This window comes from Loxodonta africana, chromosome 5, assembly GCF_030014295.1.
Source record: "Loxodonta africana isolate mLoxAfr1 chromosome 5, mLoxAfr1.hap2, whole genome shotgun sequence".
Taxonomy (NCBI): Eukaryota; Metazoa; Chordata; class Mammalia; order Proboscidea; family Elephantidae; genus Loxodonta; species Loxodonta africana.
Window position 1 is genome coordinate 19,058,459 of NC_087346.1, and position 23,329 is coordinate 19,081,787.

General features: G+C 36.6%; 1 protein-coding gene across 1 annotated transcript in view; it reads right to left on the reverse strand.

The window, feature by feature from the left end:
* The window catches only part of FAT4 (FAT atypical cadherin 4), a 203,205-nt gene that overhangs the window by 17,463 nt on the left and 162,413 nt on the right, over positions 1-23,329 (reverse strand). The window contains exons 9-11 of the mRNA XM_010590538.3: positions 18,685-23,034; positions 8,227-8,331; positions 3,095-3,402 (exon numbers count right to left, since the gene is read on the reverse strand). Coding sequence (XP_010588840.2) covers positions 3,095-3,402; positions 8,227-8,331; positions 18,685-23,034 — 4,763 coding nt within the window. The remainder of the gene's footprint in view (positions 1-3,094; positions 3,403-8,226; positions 8,332-18,684; positions 23,035-23,329) is intronic.

The window sequence follows — 23,329 nt, forward strand, 5'->3', positions numbered from 1 at the left end:
ATGACTGTAACCACATTTTACAGATTGTAAGTTTTTTTTGTTTTGTTTTGTTTTGTTTCAATAGCCCTCCTTCTCCACTCTTCTTCTTGCTCCCAAGCCCTTGGGTGAAAAGCTCAACGTTCTTAAAGTTTAGAACAACCTTGGAGGTTGTCACATAAAACTTCCTATTCAATACAGGAGTCTCCTTGACAGCTTCTAAGCACTATGGTTATCTTACGTATGCTGGGAGAATTGGGGTGAGTACATACCTACTATCACCCATTAGAGTCACACTGCAGTAATAGGAAATAATTATGACTAATTTAAGTCTCCATCTACATATCCCAAGGAATCTTGGTGGCACAAAGCTTTAAGTGCTCGGCTGCTAACCAAAAGTTTGGCGATTTGAAACCACACAGAAGCACCTGGAAAGATAGGCCTGGAGATTTGCTTCCAAAAGGTTACAGACTTGAAAATCCTATGGAGCACCTGAAACCATGGGGTTGCCGTGAGTGACAATCAATTTGTGGGCAACTAACAATAACCTTGATCCTGAGGAAGCAACTACTTGGTCATATTTAATCATTATTCTTTCCCCTCTTTCAAAATTGGAACTAATGCTGAGTTTTAAAAAGTTGCTTAAATCATTTTTTTTAGTCATTTTTATTGAGCTTTAAGTGAACGTTTACAAATCAAGTCAGTCTGTCACACTAAGTTTATATACACCTTATTCCATACTCCCACTTACTCTACCCCTAATGAGTCAGCCCTTCCAGTCTCTCCTTTCGTGACAATTTTGCCAGTTTCTAACCCTCTCTACCCTCCCATCTCCCCTCCAGACAGGAGATGCCAACACAGTCTCAAGTGTCCACCTGATACAAGTAGCTCACTCTTCATCAGCATCTCTCTCCTACCCATTGTCCAGTCCCTTCCATGTCTGATGAGTTGTCTTCGGGAATGGTTCCTGTCCTGGGCCAACAGAAGGTTTGGAGACCATGACCGCCGGGATTCCTCTAGTCTCAGTCAGACCATTAAGTCTGGTCTTTTTATGAGAATTTGGGGTCTGCATCCCACTGATCTCCTGCTCCCTTAGGGGTTCTCTGTTGTGCTCCCTGTCAGGGCAGTCATCGGTTGTAGCCAGGCACCATCTAGTTCTTCTGGTCTCAGGATGATGTAAGTCTCTGGTTCATGTGGCCCTTCCGTCTCTTGGGCTCATAGTTATCGTGTGACCTTGGTGTTCTTCATTCTCCTTTGATCGAGGTGGGTTGAGACCAATTGATGCATCTTAGATGTCTGCTTGTTAGCAGATAAGACCCCAGACGCCACATTTCCAAGTGGGATGCAGAATGTTTTCATAATAGAGTTATTCTGCCAATTGACTTAGAAGTCCCCTTAAGCCATAGTCCCCAAATCCCCGCCCTTGTTCCGCTGACTTTGAAGCATTCAGGCTTAAATCATTTAAATGGTAGAGAATAAAAATCATTGTATTTCATATTTTTCAAAACAAATTTAAATTTAAAAATTCCCAAAAGGAAACAGGGAATTTTGTCCTTTAATAAAAGACTGCCTGTTATCCACATTGGTCAGACAAAATTCAGTAATATAACATAGCTTTGATCTTATTCCTTTATGAAATTTCTAAATATAGAAGGCACAAAATTTTACCTTTAAAATGAATTATGAGTCAGAGAAAAAGAACTGATTATGGTAAAAGCATTTAAATGTCATGACTAAATTTTGCTTATATTTGGTCCAACAATGTGAATTATCCTCAAAGCTTAGTGGCAAAAATATTTGTCTCTTCAGACAAATGTATGCTTCACAGAACTATATAACTCACCATGTTTTTTTCTAGATTGACATTAACTTTAGAGATAAAATTATAGTCATTGTTATGCTAGGTTTCTCCGAGTAAGAAAGAATTATTTCTGAGCATTTATTTTGTTATTTGGACTAATATTTTCTTTTTAAAACAAGATTAAATATTTTAACCAATTCTATTTCTGTTTGGAAGATGCAGCATTAATTTTAAATGATAATTATGATTTTAAAAATTCTGTGTTAAAATAGAAATATAGTTTAAGATGATTTTTCTTAGCATTTACTTGCTCAAGAATTCTTGATCGTTGTTGGGAATGGGGATAACTACAGAGAGATAGTTGGGAAGATAAATACATGAATAAAAATTTAGTAAGCCCTTTAATTCTATTACAGCTATGTCGAATGTTTTCAACTATTAACATAAGATATGATGCATGCCTCTCTTAAAAGTAAAAACGTTTGCTCAATAAACACAACTCCAAATAAATATGTACCATTGAGAGCAATAAGATAAAGTTCACTATAATATGGGAATCTTGAATATTATGGCATTGTAATTCTCAGTTTGCCAGGAAGACGGTGAAAACATAAAGCTTATTTCTAACACAGTCTCATGTCATGAACCTCATAGATGTCAGTTAAGTTTATAATGGAAAAGAGATTACTAAGAATAGTATTACATTGAGCTAAGTGTTAAGTACCATTTCTTTTGTCCATTAATTTTTCGTAGAAGAGTTTTTCCCCTTAGTTCTTAAATTGTTTCTTCAGTTAGAGCAGAAATACTTAGAAAAGTACCCATTTTAAATACAGTCCTGACATGACCTTCAAATACACAGGGAATATCAGTGGAATTCTTACACATTAAGCTATTTTCTTTTTAATTTTTTTCCCTTTTATTGTTTTTGAGACAACAGCATAGTTGTCATGACCAAAAGAAAAATATTACTTATAAACCATCTGTCGTTTTAACAAGGAGTCTGAGTGGCATGAGTGAATTGCAATCAGCTGCTAACTTAAATTTTGGTAGTTTGAACCCACCCAGAAGCTCTGTGGAAGAAAGGCCTGGCAAACTGCTTCCTACTGTATAACACATGGGGTTTCCTTGAGTCAGGGGCCAACACAACAGCAGCCAACAACAACCACAAGAAAAACAACAATTTTTGCCAAATTTGGCAAAATAATGAATACACATAATGTAACTCTATTTGCATCCCAATTCATGCTTTACTTGAAAGGCTAAATGGCAGGATAAACAACAATGAAATGAGGTTTAATTTTGAATTAAATGCTTTACCATTCCTGCTCTCCGGGCAATTGCAGTGTGAAAATGTCCATCTGATACCTTCTTCATTGTGGTGAGTTTATATGTACCACTGCCTATATTATAGGAGAATCTTAGTCTCTCTTCAGCAATTTCAAGGGCTAAAAACTCAGCCCGGTCTCCTGTCTGGTTGTCATAGTTGTAAAGCAGTAAAGCATGACTTTTAATGGTTGCAAATTTAACATAAATATAGTTGTTATTGGGATCCAAGCTGGGAAACTCCATGTATGATAACTCCTCAAATCCATAGCTATTCAGCTCGCAGTGTTTTCCAAAGACACCTGTAGATGGGAAAATTGACAAATAAACAAATCAAATTCCAGGGACATTGTTCTAGATAACTTGGATTAAATTATTTTTTTTTCAAAGTCACAATAATGAGTCATGATTTTAACTTTTTTTTTTATTCCCCAAAGAATACCATTTAAACTAAAATTGAAATAGGATGAAATGATTATCTTTCGTGAATACCACAGACATGACAAACTGATGTGACTGTTTTTCTTTAGTCAATTAGGGAACATTTCTATATATGTCCCATTTCCAGAAATTACAGACTTAACGGGAATGGAGTACATCTGAATGGTTTTCTTTATTCAAAAATTCCAAAACCAGTTTGTCAATCTTTTTAGTTTTGATACGCTAGAATTTTCAACTGAGAACATTTCTTCACAATGTATAATCTTTAAAAACAGAATTTTTATTGTCATTGAGGGACACAAACTTTGCTGTGACTTTTAAAAAATCTGTGCCCATACTAATGGTATTTTCAACGGCCACAGACTTAGGGAAGGAAATCAGTGCTATGCGTTGGAATTAACTCGATGACAACAGGTTTTTTTGTTGTTTTTTTTTTTAATCACTGCTTTTAAGGAAGAAAATGATTGTTTTAAGTTTTTGTCTTTCTTGCTTTATACCCTCTGTGGCTATGATTTATGGCAGACTACTTAAAAAAATTGCTTTCTGTTTTTCTGAAATCCGGCATTTCCATTTGTTTGTGCTGGTTTCTTTTCAAATTTGAAAAATGAGTTTTATTGATGTTACAGTACTATGCCAAAATTCTTTTCCCACAAATATTAGTCGACTGTGTCAAATGATTGGAAAGTTAACCCAAGCCAATACATCGTGATTCTTATTAACTCGCGAAGGTTTCATTCCTTAATTTTGGCCGTACATCTCTTGTAAATGCATTATATTTAGAATCAGGGAATTGTTCAGCTGAAGGAACAAATACCCTCATTTTCCAGAAAATTTACACTTGCCCAAGCTCACAGAACCAAGGGAGACAGAGCCAAAATATGACCCCAAATTTACTGATTGTCTAGTTGTCTTGACTACAACACAATTTATATCCAAATTTTCTTCAAAATGGTCTATAACCTTGACAAAAGCTTGTGTCATTTGTGTTTTCCTTTTAATCTGAACCTTACAGTGATCATCACAATGTCATGGCTGAGATATTGCTAACCAAAAATACATTCTTATTTTATGTCATTAAGATTAGTTTATTTTCCAAGGTTATAATTATGCTTAGGTGGCTTATGGAAAGAGACTAGGCATTATGTACATCTATTTCAAATCTTTAACTGAAGTTAAAGCAAAGGTAAAAGAATAATATATATTATATATATTATAAAAATATAATTTATATTAATATATTTGTTTCATATTTGTATTTGTTTTGTAAAATTTACATACACAAAATTTATAAAATTGTTTTATTAAATTTATGTTTTATCTATGATAAATAATGTATATTTTATACACTTATACATGTTCTATACATTGTTTATTTTTAAAAACTTTAACTGAAGTTAAAGGCAAGGCAAAGATAAAGTATACAGATGAAATAGAAGAATTTATACTATGTGTTCTCTCATATTTTTCCTGGTTAAAATTTAATTAACCTATGAAAATCTCTTTAAAGTGTTAAAAAGCAAAGATGTCACTTTAAATACTATGGTGCTCCTGACCCAAGCCATAGTGTTTTCCATCACCTTATACGCATGTGAAAGCTGGACAATGAATAAAGAAGACTGAAGAAGAATTGATGCTTTTGAATTACGGTATTGACAAAGAATATTGAATATACCATGAAATTCCAGAAGAGCGAACAAATCTGTCTTGGAAGAAGTGCAGCTGGAATGCTCATTAGAAGCAAGGATAGACTTTGTCTCATGTACTTTGCACATGTTATCAGGAGGGACCAGTCCTGGAGAAGGACATCGTGCTTGGTAAAGTAGAGGGTCGGTGAAAAAAAGGAAGACCCTTGATGAGATGGTTTAACACAGTGGCTGCAACAAAGGGCTCAAGCATAACAACGATTGTGAGGATGGCGCGGACCTGGCAGTGTTTCCTCTGGTGTACATAGATAGGGTCGCTATGAGTAGAAACCAACTGGACGGCACCTAACAACAACTAACAACATGAAATACACTTAAAATTTGAGTATCAGTATTTGTAAAAATTACACAGATACGGAAAAGATGTTTTATATTTTCATTAAATTGATACTGTATTCTCAACCTTGAAAATGTTTCTCGATGGATTTTTTTCTCTTAAGAGTTTTTATTATTGTTTCATCAAAAGGTAATTTTTCTTCTTTGAGAAATAATAATAAAATTTAAAGGGGATGTTAAAACCATCCTCTAAATAGAATGCTGTGAAATAAATCTACATAAAGTTCAAAGTAAATAAAGGAATAAGGGATACTGTTGACACATATATCTATTAACGATATGGAAGCACTTCCAACAAGTGATCATTATCCAGGCTGTCTTTATAAAATCTGAAGCACTTTACATTTTTTGTAAAGAATTAAAAAAAAAAATCTTTTTTTAAAATCCAAGCAGCAAATCTTCCACTGATCAGAAGGTAAATAGGACCAAAGTTTTTTCAACTACAGAATTCTAGTTAAAATTTGTTTCATATAGGATGCATATGTCACTACCTACGGTATTTGTTGGGGGCATTCCTCTGCCATTTTATTTGCATGCTTCCCTCCCAGATTAGTTTGAGAAGGAAAATGTTTTTAATTCCGTCTCTGATCTCAAATTATGTACTGTCGTTTCAAGGTATTTTTGTTTCTTAAGTGATTATGTTGTTAACTAACAATGTCTAAGTATAAATTTTTTTTTTTTTTTGTCTTTGCCACTGGATGGAATAGGGAGAGAGATATACAGTGCAAACTACATGTAATCTGCCTCTATTTTAATTCACACTGTGGTGCTATTTCACTTTTCCTAGGGATATCTGGCTGGGTAAGCGGAAGGCCCATTTCAACCCCCAAACACCTCCCCAGTAGGCAATGACTGTAGTATCAGCTAAACCGCAGCAGCGATTTGCCCCTATTTGCTATCCTTTTTATTAAATGCCCATAATTTGTAACTGGAATGCAAAGGAATCCCTAAAAAATGTAAACACCTCTGTTGAGTCACTTGTAAATCCATTTTCCATCCCAACCCACTTATCTTTGATTCCAAAACACGTTAAGCCATGAAACCTGACTGCGGATATCTGTACACAGCAGCACCATTTAGGATCATAAGAAATCTTTGAAATAAAGGAGTTATAGGCCATCTAAATCTGTGGTTATTCCGAACATGATCTACTTTTCGCTGCTTCATGGGTATCGTTGGTGAGAATCTCAAAATAATTTTTTAAAAGAGGGGTACCATGAAAGACATACTGGAGGGAAAATAAAATGTGTATTCCAGTCATTACCTCATCATGGGGTATTTTTTTTCATTTTGAGTTGACTTTTTGACCTTGGACAAGTCATTCAATTTCTGGGCTTCAGAACCATTGGTATAATGCATGACTTAAAATTAGGTTCCTTTATGTTCTGTTAGTCTTTATTATTCTATCAATTCTGTGCTTAATTCAAACAAATTAAAAAAAAAAAAAAACAGATGTAGTCAATGAATTATTTGAAAATGGATAACACCTAGCAAATCTTATTAGTTACTATATATCTCAAATTCCTTTTAAGTTCTATTCTCTTCTACAAAATAAGCTTCACTTTGCAGGTCCATTTATCCTAGAAATATGCTCAAGGGAAGACTAGAAAGATATCCTTCTCTTCTCTTGCTTAAGGAGAGGGACAGGGCCTCTAACTACTTCAGGACATCTGGATATGGATATTATGCGGTGAGGCAAAGCAACCTTTAAGTAAATGGAATGATCACAAACTTACAAAACAAACCAAGTTAAAAATAAAAGCTTCAACCAAAGCTTCTCACAGTCCTTGGCTAGCTCAGTGTTGAGTAATATTTGGCTGAGACCTGGAAGGAATCTGTTAGCTCACTTGACTTAGGTCAATAGCTCAGTATGTATACGTGTGAAATATATGTGTATGAAAAAGTTCTTTTTAACAACTTTCTTCCTCAAATGAACATATAGGCCTGAATTTTGATTAGTTAAGCTATCTATCCTAGAAAGAGCCAGTCATAAAAACCACAGTGTCTTGAAACTAAATCCTTCTAATCGAAGTAGTTGAGTTAATGTAAAACAAAACAAAATCAAAAACAAAAACACACTTGCAACTGATAATTCTTAAAATTTTGAAATAAGGAGTGATACCTAAGGAGCCCTGGTAGTGCAATGGTTAAGTGCTTGGCTGCCAACTGATAGATTAGCTGTTCAAATCCACCAGCGGCTCTGAGGGAGAAAAGACCTGGCAACGGCAATCTGGTCCCAGAAAGATTTCAGCCTAGGAAACCATATGGGGTAGTTCTACTCTGTCACGTAAGGTCGCCAGGAGTCAGAGTTGACTCCACAGCACACAACACACACAAGCTAAATTGAAGACATCCATAAATACACGAGTGGAAATGTCCTGGGGAGACTACATTCAATTCATTCAATTACCATGAGTTGATTATTTCTTTCTTTTTTTTTTTTTATAAGGAGCAAAGCAATATATTCAATGAGTTTTCCATAATTAACTTTAAAAATGTTAAACCCATAAGAATTTATATTACTAACACCTCCCACGTAAAACAATTAACATTTTCTTAATCACTAGTAGCCACAGGAAAACACAACTGTTAAACCGTTTGACAAATAAATTCATATTTTTACATCAACAACTAAACGATACTCACCAAATGGACAATGGCAATAGTAGGAGTCAACACCACTTTGGCAGGAACCACCATTAAAACAGGGGTTGCATTCACAGTAATTGACCGAAGATTCACACATTTTCCCTGAAAAGCATCGAATTCCTTAAAATTATAATTTACATATAAATATATTAACTCCATTGCTACATAACCATATGTACAAGTCTTTCCTGAGGGATCATATCTTGACTTGAGGAAAATGGAATGGCATCTTCGAGATCAAAATCTTACTTAGTCTTCCTATTGTAACAATGTGCATAATGAACTTTATAATATAAAATAATTTATATAAACATCTTCAAAGGAAAAACAGTGTACAGGGAAATGACAACTTGTGAGCATATTTAAATGTTTTCACTGAAATGTGTTCCTTCATCCTTCAGATCTTATAGATAGAAAGTTAAAACTTTTCAGTATTCTTTTCACTCTACAGATTTTCTTCCCACACTAATATCAATTTCAGTTAGTTCATTTGTCAAACTACGATCATTTCATTCTCAAGAAATACCTTTATCTCATACATATCTGTTGTGAAACACAATGATATGTAAAAAACACATCAAATATATTTTCAAATATTTATTAGAATTTATTCTGAACTACAGATTATGGACACTTTGTCTTTTCTTCAAATACTTAACTAGCACATTTTTTAGTTTACGAAGACTTCTCTCATATATCATCTTGTTAAATTCAATCAACCAATATTGACTGAGTGCCCAATATGTGCCAGACATGTGTTTGACTCACAGTGTCTACATTTTAGTAGGAAAGTTAACCCACACAACAGAAAATATTTACATTTCACAAATGAGGAATAAAAGGCCCTTGGAGGCTAATGTTTTGTTCAAAAAATTTTAAAACTATGGCACAGACTAATACAGGTCTTCTCCTCCCACATGCAAGTTCTATAAAGCTAAGACCGACTGGCAAATTTATGGTAAAGACTAGCCATATCTATGATGTTGTTGTGCCTTTGTTTGTTTAATTAGATATATATGTGCTTTAATATGTCAGTCTTTGCTAACTTTATTTTCTTATAGTAATTTAATGTATTTTTTTAAATTAGTCTCTAGAGTTCCAATTCTAAGAACCAGTGAGAAGTTACAGAGTTCCTTGTTTATTCCATTCATTGACAGGAGGATTTTAATTCTTCTGTAGAGTTTGTCTCTGTCAAGCTATTTTCTAACTCCCAGCATGAATAGCACTAACGCGTTTATTAATTAATTGTCTAACGAAAGCCTGAAAGTTTTATATTCACAAACGCACAACTAAAGCTAATGTTGGATATGCATAATCCATTTCATCATAATAACTATGCTTAAAACACACTTAACATTTTTGTTTAGTTTGGTTCTGTTACCGTGGCTTGACTACGTTGCCATAGTTGTTCTAGTTTGAAATTATAAGTGTGAGTCAGACCGCATGACACTGCTAACTAAACACTTCTGTACATAGTAGAGTTATAAACATCATGGTCTTTCCTTTGCAAATAAAATTGGGAACCTCCTTACAAGGCAAAATACTGAGCTAACAATTTCAGAATTCTTTTTATCTTAAGGAGAAAAATGAAAATAAACAAGTTACCAATCTAGAGTCATAGGAATTGGGTAGCAGCCCTGGTGGTGCAGTGGTTAGGAGCTCAACTGCTAACCAAAACAGTCGGCATGTTTCAATCACCAGCCACTCCTTGGAAACCCTATGGGACAGTTCTACTCTGTCCTTTAGGGTTACTGAGTAAGAATTGACTCGACAGCAACGGGGTTTTATGTTACATTCGAGTACTTATCATGACAATGCTAAGTCTGTGCAAAATATAACACCAGAGAAATGCTGAGTAACAGAAGACAATTTCCTTTCTCTGGTGATATCCAGTTGAATTTGTGACAAACAATTTGAGACAAGTGGAAATTTTGTTTTCTTAATACCACACCAGCAATTGCCCAATAACTCAGCTGCTATATGCGGGAGACAGACTGAGTCATCTGTTCCCATCAAGTTCACAGGTTAGAAGGCAGACAGATGACTCGGTCTGTCACACAAGGTTGCTATGATTTGAAACCCACTTGACGGCACCTAACAACATTGGCAATGACTTTGGTCATTTCTTTGCCATCAAAAATTCCTTGCAGTTTTTCCCCTGTAAGAGCAGACATAATTTTCACATGTGTTATTGGACTAAATAAGGTCTCACTTTCTTTTTTTTTTTTTTTCCCCTGTTTTTTATTCTTTTTATTTTAGAGCTACGTTAAAAGTAGCATGCATTAAATACTTGGATTAATATACTTTATAGATATGGTCAACATAATCTTGTATTATGAAAACATGTTAGTGGGCTAACAACCAACTTCACTTCTTGAAGACTGGAAATGCGGAACAAAGGATAAGAATTTAGAGGGGCATGTATACTTCCTTAAATATTGCATTATATGTGATCATGAAGAAAAAGATATGTGAGCATGTTGTTGCTGTGGTTAGGTGCCGACAAGTTGGTTTCGACTCAGAGTGACCTTATGAATAACATCCACTGCCTGATCCTGCACCATCCTCACAAATGTTGTTAGCTATAAAAACCCAAATCATTGATCCTGTGATGTGCACCTATGTCCTTCTTTACAATCTTGTTTGGAAAAGACTACCTTTCTGAATCTTAGTTTAAACAACAACAGAGATTTAGGTCGTTTTTCTAATTTTTTTAGAACAGTTTTCTATCCCATACAACATGAGATTTTAACACAAACATAAGTTTAATTCAATTATAAACTATAAGATATTGCAGATAATCCAAAAGGAAGGTGACAATAGCTCTTCAGGAAAATAAGATTCACCCATGTATTGAACCATACAGTGACTAAAGAAACAACAGAAGTTGACAACTAAGAAAATATTAATTCTGACAATGAAGTTCTTTAAAAAGTTAAAATAAAATACTAAAGAGAATCTGATGTTTTGAGAATACCACAATAGAATTAGGCACTGGTAAGAGAAAACAAACGCAACCTTTCATTTAATATTTTAATTTAAAACAGACTGTTTTCTTATTTTTCTTTAGTAGGTAATTATCAAGAATGTTTTAAACGTTTTTGCTAGGGGTGAAATGAAGGAATTTACCGTTCAGTTTGAAAAAAATGAAAATCTTATTTGTTGGTGTTAAAGCATGGAAATTATTTACCATTCAAAAATGTAACTCCATTTAACTGAGCAAAAATAAGTGATTTCTATGAGGAAGCCATACTATAAATTTAGATTCAAATACACAGTCTGAAAATTAAATTATTTTGCAATTTAAATTATTTTTAAAGGACTTTTTTCTTTTGAGTGAGTGAAGGATTTCATAATTTTACATAGAGTGAAAAAAAAGGCTTTAAATTCGTATTTCTCGGGTTTGGAAAGTTAATGCTCTATGTATGACCCAATTAGAACTCAACAACAAATTCTGTTATTGTTCTGCACAGGTCTATCTGCTCAGATCCCAGTGTTAATGGCCTAGTGATTATCAGAGAACACAGCAGTTTGAATTACTCTTATATGCTCCCAGTAAAATAATCTGATGTGTCGAAGCACTGTGAAACAAAATCTTGGATCATTAACTTAATTAATGCTGCAAGTCAATTGACAATACTTGTCAGTGCCTCACCGGAGGCTCAGAAGTATACTGATAGGGCTTGCACAAAGAAAGGCATCCAGGCCCTTTGAAAACTAGGAGGCTTTTTTCATTAACATATGTTAACTGTCATAGCAGCTCTTTAGAAGAATGAGCTGATCTCATTGCTTTGACATCCATCAATTAATTGTGTTGACATACACTATCACAGCTAGAAGGAGATGTGCTTCAGGAAGTGTAAATTCTTAGCATATCAAGAATGTGAATTGCTCAAGATGAAAACGAATGCATAATAGGAGGCTGTGGTATTCGTAGACTTTTCAAGTCTACAGTTTAAATTTACAGGAGAAATTTAGCTGTTATCTTCATGCTCAAGGGCAGAATATGTGAGGAAAAAATGTTGAATGCAAATTTAATGTATTGTGATTGTCTATGTTGTTGATGTTTTCAAGGCAATCCAGTTGCCACTGACTCAGTTCCAACTTATGAATACCCCATGTGTTTCAGAGTAGAACTGGTTCCACACGGTTTTTAATGGTTACGACCTTTCAGAAGGACATCACCAGGCTTTTCTTCCGAGGCATCTCTGTGTGAATTAGAACCACCCGTCTTTTGGTTAGTAGTCAAGTGGTTAACCATTTCTGTCACCCAGGGATAGTGAGGATTCCGTTGGGTGGTATAAAAAGTTAACATGCTTGGCTCTTAACTAAAAGGTTGACAGTTCAAGTCCACCTAGAGGGACCTCAGAAGAAAGGGTCAATCTACTTCCAAAAGGTCATAGCCATTGGGAACTCTATAGAACACCATTCTAGTTTGAAACCCATGGTGTCACTGTGAGTCAGAGTCAATTCAACAACTGGACATACAGAGGCGACCTCAAGCTTCAGTTGTACTAACAGTACATTTTAATGTTAGGTAATGTGGAACAGAGCTACATTTATTCTCACCTGTTAAAACTGGGCTATCCCATGGCACAATATGATGGATATGATGATTTCTGATAACCAGTAGTTGATTTAACTTTCAACTTAATATCTTAGTTATTATATATATGCTAAGAACTTGCAAGTATTAATTCTCCATCTCTTGTATTTATACAATGAACAGAAAATATGTGCATGTATAAATAATACTTACATGCTATTAATTCTGAATATTTATGCTAATAAATTTTTCTTTTTTTTTTTGTCTTTTAGCAGAAACTAGCTAGTGTCTGGGCTTTATGTAAATGTTTCGCATTACTAGAAATGGTGCTCCAAAGATAATGCATCTAAATATCCTTCTCATATAGTAATCTTACATAAATATTACATAAAACAAAACCAAAAATATAATTTCTAAGGGTTGCCTGTAAGAAAAGTAAAAAACCCGTTGTCGTCCGGTCAATTTTGACTCATAGCGACCCTGAAAGGCAGTGTAGAACTGCCCCATAGAGTTTCCAAAAGTGGCTGGTGGATTCGAACTTTGACTTTTTGGTTAGCAGCCGAGCTCTTAACCACTATGCCACCAAGGCCCCAAAAAAGCAAAAGGGAAAAAAACAAAAAAACTGTTTTACCTTTGTGTTTTAAAACCTGTACAGTTACAGACTCACTGTGACCACTAATGACTCTGTAAAATGAGATGACATTCACAGTAAACTTAGGAATATATGCTTGTTGTCTGCAGGGCTAAGAAGCCTTTCAGCCACTAGAAAACTAAGTTGTCAATACCTTAATAAAGTAATGTACCATCAAACGTAAATTGGTAAATTTCACTATTTGAAATAAACTCTAAAGAAGCATTGAGCCTTTTATCCTTCCTTCCATGAGCCATTCTTCTCTATTGGAAAGATTCATTTAATATTTATTCACTAAATTTAGTTTATATTCTATGGTTTCCTGGTCACACGATCATTTACAACATTAACATATGATTGTTGTGATTTTAAAAGAAGTACTTGAGGCTACTCCTCCCTTCTTTAAAAAATCTATGTGGGCCAAGCTTCTCAGTAACATTACTATGCACAGACTGTACATAAGTTTATATGTCTGGAAAAAAATCCTGTTTACTGTCAAATGATGCAAAGTGATGAATGAGCAAATCTCATCCTTCCTTGAAATATCAGGACAAAGGAAAACGTCTCCATATGGTAATAAGCCCCTGTCATTACTCCAAATACCACATCTAAAACACATCCAGATGTGTAAAAGTGAAAGGAAAGGCTAAGGGGGTTACGAACTAATTGTAAGAGATTCAGATTTAGAAAGAAGCTCTATCTGCATGTTGAGTTTTCTAACACCATACACATCTGGGGGATTTCAGGCCACTGATGTGCTGTAAAGAGTAAATATCTAAGATCAGGAAGGCAAATGTTGAGGTGGTTCTTGACTGTAATGAACCAAAAAAACAAAACAAACCCATTGCCATCAAGTCAATTGTGACTCATAGTGACCCTATAGGACATCATATGCATGCATCATACGCATGTGAAAGCTGGACAATGAAAAGGGAGACCAAAGAAGAATTGATGCCTTTGAGTTGTGGTGTTGGCGAAGAATATTGAATATACCATGGACTGCCAGAAGAACGAACAAATCCGTCTTGGAAGAAGTACAACCAGAATGCTCCTTAGAGGCAAGGATGGAGAGACTGCGTCTTACATACTTTGGACATGTTGTCAGGAAGCATCAGTTCCTGGAGAAGAACTTCATGCTTGACAGAGTACAGGGTCAGCAGAAAAGAGGAAGACCCTCAACGAGGTGGATTGACACAGTGGCTGCAACAATGCGCTCAAGCATAACAACGACTGTAAGATGGCGCAGGACCAGCAGTGTTTCGTTCTGTGGTACATAGGGTTGCTATGAGTTGGAACTGACTCAATGGCACCTAACAACAACAGAACCGCCCCGTAGGGTTTCCAAGGAGTGGCTGGTGGATTCAAACTGCTGACTTTTTGGTTAGCAGCTGAACTCCTAACCACTGCACCACCAGGGCTCCTTAACTGTAATAGTGCTTTCTAATTAGTGTTTCAGAGTCCTGGTGGCACAGTGGTTAAGCGCTGGGCAATTCAAATCCACCAGCTGCTCGCTGGAAACCTTATGGGGCAGCTCTACTCTGTCCTATAGGGTTGCTATGAGTTGGAATTGACTCAGTGGCAATGGATTTGGTTATGTTGTTGTGTTGTTAGTAGTCTATTAAATACAAGAAATTTTCTTTTAGTATTGGGAAAGAAATATTGGTCTTGTAGTTATTAGGCTATTTTCCTCCAGGATTTCCTGGGCTTCTGTGGCATGAATAATATGAAAAACAGTTTTGATTTACTGAGGCATATTGATAACTGATATAAATTCTGGTCATCTTATTTAACATATAAAAATTAATGTTTACATGTCCTGTACCATAATAAAGTCTACTCATTTTACAGCTCCAATTTGTAATGCCACAGACTTTGAAGACAACTGATATAATGTAGGTTAAAGTCCACAAAATTTAAAAATACAGGTGATTTCAAATAATTCTCGTGGTCTAATAAAGATCTAAGAATAGGTACACTCCTTAAAGAAACCAGGCTTCACTACAACACTAGTATTTAATAAATTTAACAGAAGTAAAATCTAGCTAGTATTAGTGTTTTTTGAAATTAATTCTATAATATTTGTGTGTATGTGTGTTTATGTATTAATTTTCTCTTTTGGCTTATGAGGTTTGTATTAGCTGTCTAAAATGTTTTGCTTTTTTAGTTCTGTCTTCCTGAGTCAGGGTACCCAGCAGAGGCTAGCTGGAAAGAAGTAACTCAGATGATCCTTCAGGAACTACCTTACAAAGAACGTTAAAGGGATATAGACATCTGAAAAATACATCCCTAATATACTGTACAAACAGTCTGTCACCTTGTCTTTTGTTTTACTGTTCCTTATAATTGTCAAAAAATTCTTAGAAGATATCAAGGACTTGATAACGTTAGTCATAATACTCTATTACAATACAAACTGAAGTTATATTAAGACAGAAGCTCTGAAGTAAAGTTTATAGCAAAAGCCCAGCTAGATCACTTTTTGTGGCATAGTCTGAGACAAGTTATTTAGTCTCACTTAATCCCTCTAGGAGCCCTGATGGTGCAGCAGTTAACCACTTGGCTGCCAATGGAAAGGTTGACTGTTTGAACCCACCAGCTGCTCCAGGGGAGAAAGATGTGTCAGTCTGCTTCTGTAAAGATTACAGCCTTGGAAACCCTACGGAGCAGTTCTACTTTGTGCTCTAGTGTAGCTATGAATTGGAATTGACTCAATGGCAAAGGGTTTTTAATCCCTCTAAGACACAATTTCCTTGTAATTAAAATGGGAATATCACTACTATCCACCTCATAGAGCTGTGAAAAGAATTAAATGAAATAATGTCTATAATGCAAGAGGCCTTGAGCAGTGCTTTAAGTATGCACATGATAAATATTACTATTATGTCTGAAAACCTGTAGGGCATTCCTAAAAATATTGACTACCACATTTAGAAAAAGAATGCAAGGTACATTTAAATAAACTAAACAAAGAAACAAACTAGAGAGAAGTCATATGAATAAGGCTAATCCTATACCCAATCATGAAGTAAGCAACCTCTGTGTCACCATGTGGTAACTTCCCTCATTCCCCTGTACTTCCCCTGTTCACTGTCGACTACCAAATTCATTCCTATTTTCTTCATTCCAGAACTAAGTTTAACTTCATTCTAGGTGTGAATGATTGTGTTATACTAAAATAGGACAGAGAAATAACTTTTATTGTTGAATACCCAGCAGAGATAACACCCAGGGTAGGGAGTTGAGAAAGAGTAGAAAAGGAAGGTTATCTAGAAATCCTGAACTTGTAACAACTGCTTTCGGGGGGGGGGGCGGGAAGTTGCCGTGGAACCCGTTCTGACTCATAAGGACCCTAGAGGACAGGGCAGAACTGCCCCGTAGGGTTTCAAAGCAGTGGCTGGTGGATTCAAACTGCCGACCTTTTGGTTAGCAGCCAAACCACTGAACCACCAGGGCCTCACAGGACTATGAATATTCATGAACCTAGGGGCACAACTCTGAAAAGACTCATGGTTATCTTGGCTTCTCATCTTTTTAAAAGTTTCATGGTACAAATCTATGCTAGCATTACAATTATTAATACTACTAATTAGAGTTGCAACTTACTGAATGTTGAACACAGTGAAGCTAAGAAAGTATATCATTCCCATTTTATAGATGGGGAAATTGAGAGTCAGAAAGGTTAGGTGACTTCCCAAAAGCTAGAACTAAATCAAATACTGCCAGATGCCTTATTCTCTCCCTTATACCATGTTCACTGCCTCTTTCCCTCATTTACATTTCCAGGATATTATTTTCCTAGAAAGCAAAGCCTGTATGCTGTGCTTCAGCTTAGTCAAACTTGCTTTATATCTGCATCAAGCCATTCAATTTTCCAAATATAAAAGCATGCATATACACATGATAGGAGCCTTTTCAAATAAATGATAAACAAATGTACTAGTTTAAAAAAAATCTTTTAAAACATAATTCTACAAAAAAACACAAAAAATTTCTATTTTGGTTTTAGCTATTTCACTAGAATTTAAATTTTGCTTATAAACATTACAGAGCATCCCAATGTAATATATAGGTAATGTAAAATTATATAGTATCCAAATTATTGGACAGAATTTTGCCCTCTTCAAAATTATCAGGAGTACACCATGTATTCACATCTGAAGAAGCAGCAACCAGTGATTAAAAAGTAGATAGATAAATAGGTGGATAGATAGGTAGGGAGGTAGATAACTAGCTACATAGATAAGATATAGATAGATAAACAGAGACAGAGATACATATGTATATATGTATATCATACCTGATAGAATGCCATCAACTTATCGAACAAATTTTCCGCTATATATTTGACATTGTTTCTAAAATTCCAAGGCAAATTGTTGTTCAGCTTTGAACTGGCTTACTTGAGAAATCAACCTGTTACGCTTTCTACACAACTACTAGAAAATAACCATTTTCATCTCAATTGTAAAACACAACTCTTCCTGTAGTCTCTTCACAATATTGATCAAATTTCAATAACGATGATTATTATGATAAAAAAAGATAATAAAGATAATGATAAAAGAATTAAAACCAATAATTATTAACAGTTATTTGGGAAACAAAATGGTCTGGGTCTTACGCTTTATATATGCCATGTCCTTTAAACTTAAACTTACACATACAAGCACTCTTTTAAGAAGATATTATACTCTTTGCACTAGGCAAAGATACTTAAGGGGCCCTGGTGGCACAGTGGTTAAGTATTTGGTTGTTAACAGAAAAGTTGGTGGTTCTAACCTACCCTGGGTCTCCGTGGGAGAAAAACCCAGCAATCTGCTTTCATAAAGATTACAGCCAAGAAAACCCTATGTGGCAGTTCTGCTCTGTTACCTGGGGTCGCTTTGAGTTGGAATCGACTCAACAGCGCCCAATAACAACAGTGACACTTAGCAGATTGCTTAAGGGCTTAGACTTTAGAATTAACTGTGTGAGCTTGTATCCAGGCTACACAACAAATTAACTAGAAGACATTTAACTTTTCACTACTTCCGCTTCCTTGTTTTTGAAAAAGGGGGAAATAATCACCTCTACCTCACAGGGTTCTTGTGAGGAGTAAGTAAAATAAATACATACGGAGTGTTTAGAATAGTGTCTGGATAACAGTAAATTCTTAAAACCATCTGCTATGGTTATACCCATTTTTATGGAAACTCCTTTAAAAATGATAAAATTCCCTACTTTATATTATATATGGCATGGCTTAAATCTTAGGGAAAAAACTAAAACACTGTCATACCTGTGTATCCAGTTTTGCAAACACAGTTGAAGCTTCCTGGAAAATTCTGGCAGACAGCACCGTTCTTGCAAGGACTCGGCAGGCACTCATTGATATCTCTCTCACAGGCCCTCCCAGTAAAGCCATCTGGACAGCTGCATGAAAACCCTCCCACTAAATTGTGACAGGTCCCACCATTGTGGCAAGGGGAAGGAAGGCATTCATCTATATCTATTTCACACCAGCTACCAGTGTATCCTGGCAGACACTTGCATAAGAAAGGCTGCAGAGGTTCATTTCCCACGATGATGACTGGAAGACTCTCATGGCTCTTTAATACAGGGCTCACAGCCAGCCTTCTGATACAGCTCCCTCCATTCTGACACGGGCCGTAAAGGCATGCATCATGATCCACGGATTCTACCTTTACTCCACTCTGCCGGAGAAGGATTTCTTTGATGCTTTCAAAGAAGGTTGCTACACCACTGGGATTCACATACTGGTTATTATTTCGCTTCACAGCTGCCAGAAGAAATGTTCTATTGTTCTCTTCATATGCACCATAGAGTTGTAGAGCAGTCCCTAAGCCTGTCAACTGTGAACTGGCAATGCGTAAGAAATGAAGATAGTGGTTAGTCAAGAAGTCCTTTACTGTTGGAACACTGAGACGAAGTAGGATGCTATTATCCACCGTAGTGTTGGAAAACCCAGCAAAGAAAACTCGAATGTTGCTTGTGACAGTGCTGTGAACTCCATCATTGCTAAGGACAGTCAGATCAAAGGTGCCATCCGTGGACCTTGCCTGGGAATTCAGATCACAAGTGCCCCCTGGAATACTGAAGAGATTTGTAACTCCTGAGGCAAAGGAACAGTGGAAGCTGTCCAACACATCCGGATCCTGTGGCTTCACAGAGCCTAAGATCCCACCAGGAAACAAGTTGCCATAATAATTGACAAATATCTCCACTGTCCGAGACTGTGAAGGATTGTCATTTTGGTCTATAACTGTGATATGCACCGTTCCTGTTGAAGACATTTGAGGGACACCAGAATCCCTAGTAACCACAGACAGATAGAAGTCTGCAATCTGTTCTCTGTCAATCTCTCTGGTTGTGCTCAGAACTCCGGCAGTGTTCAGACTGAAATAATTGGTGGCAGGACCTGTGCTCAGCAAGTAATAGGTAAAAGGACCTTGATTCGGAGGGAGATCAGGATCAGTGGACTGGAGGGTCATCACCAGGGTTCCAGGGCGTTTGTTTTCCATGACTTCTCCTTCACTGATGGTCAACATAGGCCCATTATCATTTATATCTTCCAGAGTGACTAATAAGGAGGCACTTCCTGTGGCCGAGGGGGTCCCTGAATCAACAGCCAAAACTGTTAGATTGTAGATGGGCAGGGTTTCTCGATCTAATTCTGCAGTAACAGTGATCTGTCCTGTCTGCGGATTGATGGAAAAAGCACCGTTTTCATTCCCTGATCCGATGAAGTAAGAAAACCTGCTCCAGCTGGGGATGGAGTCTGAGTCAAAGGCACTGACAAAGGTCACATGAGTTCCGATTGGGACTCCTTCACTGATCTGAACATTGTAGATGTTTAGACTGAAAACAGGTGGGTCATTGGCATCAAGTACAGTGACATTTACAGTGACCTCATCTATATCTGCACCCCTGATGCTACCAAAGTTCTTTGCCAATACTTTCAAAGAGACCCTTTCTTCCCTTTCCCTATCAAGAGGTCCAGAAACATAAATTTGCCCAGTCTTCTTATTGATCTGGAAACCTTTCTTCCTGCTGCTACCAAAAATCAAATAGTGTACCTCCCCGTCTGTGCCCAAATCACGGTCACTGGCAAACACTTCTCCAACGATAGTACCTTTAGGAGCTGCTTCTGAGATTTCAAAATAGTAAAGTTTGGAAACAAAACGAGGCACATATTCATTTGTCCCTTTTAATTGTATGTTAACAGTGGCGAAGCTGCACCTTTCTTCATCAGGGACGTTGAAGGCTTTCACAGTAAGGTGGTAGCTCTGCTTGGTTTCAAAATCCAGGAAGCCTTGAGTGGTGATGATGCCTGTGTTAGGGTCAATGACAAAGAGGTCACTGTCAGATGATTGTACAGTATACGCAATCACAGCATTGGTTCCAGAGTCAGCATCTGTGGCATTTAGGTGGATAACTGTTGTCCCACTTGGGGCATTTTCCAAAACAGTGGGGAAATATTCATCAGGGGTGAATACTGGAGAATTGTCATTCACATCAATCACATTTACTGTTACAGTACAGTAACCAGTTCTTGCAACCCAGCCTCCATCTGTAGCACTAATAGTCATTTCATGTTTCTGGCATTGCTCATAATCAAGAGCTTTGGCTAGTATTAACACACCCGTGGAGGAGTTGATTGCAAAAACACCTCCTTCGTTTCCTGAAGAAATGCCGTACCTAATCAAGCCATTCATAGCTGCATCTCTGTCTCTTGCTGACACGGTTCTGACAATGGCCCCAATACTATGGCTTTCAGGGATGGTAGCACTCATGTGGCTTTGAGAGAATTCAGGTGTATGGTAGTTCTCCTCAGTGACAATTATTTGAACAGTTGCTTGGGATGAAAGTGGAGGGTTTCCTTTATCCTTGGCAGTGACTGTGATCAAAAAGTTTTGATTCAAGTCAGAAATTAGGGGAGATGCTACTGATATCCATCCTGTATGATTCTCCAACTTAAATTTCCCTAAATGATTCCCATTAGAAATGAAATACTCCACCTCAGAATTCAGTCCGAAATCTTTATCATCTACTGCAGCAACTTTGATTAACTTTGTACCAACTTTAACATTTTTGGTGACGGGAGTGAAATATTTCAGTTTAAGGAATTGAGGTGCGTTGTCGTTACTGTCCACTATATTGACGGTAACTGTTGTTTCACTTAGTAAGGAAGGGTTGCCTCGGTCTGAAGATGTCACTATAAAACTATGCCTGTTGATATTCACATTGCTGAAGCCGCTGACATTTTGGTATTTTAAGACCTGTTTGTTGAAAATCTCTCCTGTGGTGGCATTAATTCTGAAATACTCTGACTGAGACTTGATAAAGTAAAACACTTGTCCGTTTGATCCCTCATCAGGGTCTGTGGCAGATACCTGAGTCACTTTGGAGCCAATCTCAGTAAGTTCAGGGCAATCTAAATAATAGGAGGGTCTGCTAAATCTCGGGGCATTGTCATTGACATCTGTCACAAATATTGTGACATCTGTACTAACAGTCCACCCAGAATCATGTGCGGAAACTCGGATTCTGTAAAGGTCTGTATCTTCCCTATTTAAAGGTCTACTAATAACAATATCCCCTGTGCTGGGATTAATTGTAAATGGAAGACTTGTGTCCATTATAGAATACCTGCTAATTGCATTTACACCAACGTCCTCATCAGAAGTTGTGACACGTGTAACTGTATATCCCAAGGGGGAGTTTTCAGGAACGTGAGCACTAAATATCTGAGAAAACCTAGGGGCATTATCATTTTCATCTAAAATGTTAATGATGACTTTAACTGAGGTACTCTGAGAAGGAGACCCTTTGTCAGAAGACTTTATGGTGAGTATATACTGAGAAACCTTTTCCCTGTCTAAAGGTCGAATGCTTCGAATTTCACCAGTAGCATGATTAATACTGAAACTATTTTCTTGGTTGCCATTTACGATTTCATAATCTAACTGTCCGTTTGGTCCACTGTCCTTGTCCATTGCAGAAACAGTAAGTATTTTTTGAGGAGAAAGGTTTTCCAATATTTCTGATACAAATGGGTCTTCCTTAAAAATTGGGGAATTGTCATTGACATCCAACACTGTTATGTCGAGTTTCTCGTAAGAGGAGAAAGGAGGAAAACCTCCATCTCTGGCCTCTATCCATACAACATATTTTTGTATCTTTTCAAAATCCAAAGGTCGACTGATTGAGACCTGTCCTGTTAATGGATCAATTTGGAAAGTATTGCCTAGATTCCCACTTGCAATATAATAGGATAAAGGTTCTCCTCTGGAGGAAGTTCCCGTAATGGTGGTGACAAGACTGCCTACTGGCTGGTTTTCAGGAAACATAAAAGTTTGTTCTTTGGCTCTGACTTTAGGGAAATCTGCCTTGTTTGCAAATCTAACAGTCACTGTTGTAGAATCTGCCTTTGGAAATGAGCCACCATCTTTTACATGTACAGAAAATGTCACTTCTGAAGCTCCATGTAGTGGTCCAGCTGCCATAATAGCTCCTCTCAGTGGGTCAATGTGAAATTTTTCAGAATTTCTCCCCGAAAGAGAATAATATAGTTCAGAATTGGCTCCAATATCAGCATCTGTGACTGTAACTGCAAAGACGAAGGAACCTATAAAAGATGAAGTTCATAATTACCATCACATGGAATCCAAATAAAATATTTGGTAGTAGGTTAATATATACAAAACACTCTATTGCTGCCTGATACAATTTTATTTTCTCATTAGTACTGTAGATACCGGTACCTCGTATATTTTCTCTGAGATTCCTAACTCTTATCTGCTTAACCATAATCTTCAAAGACTGGCCTGCTTTTTTCTCACAAGAACACATACAGTCTGTTGAATTTCATACTTTTCAGTATGCCTTTGAGAAATGCACAGGGAAGAGAAATAGCTAGTCAT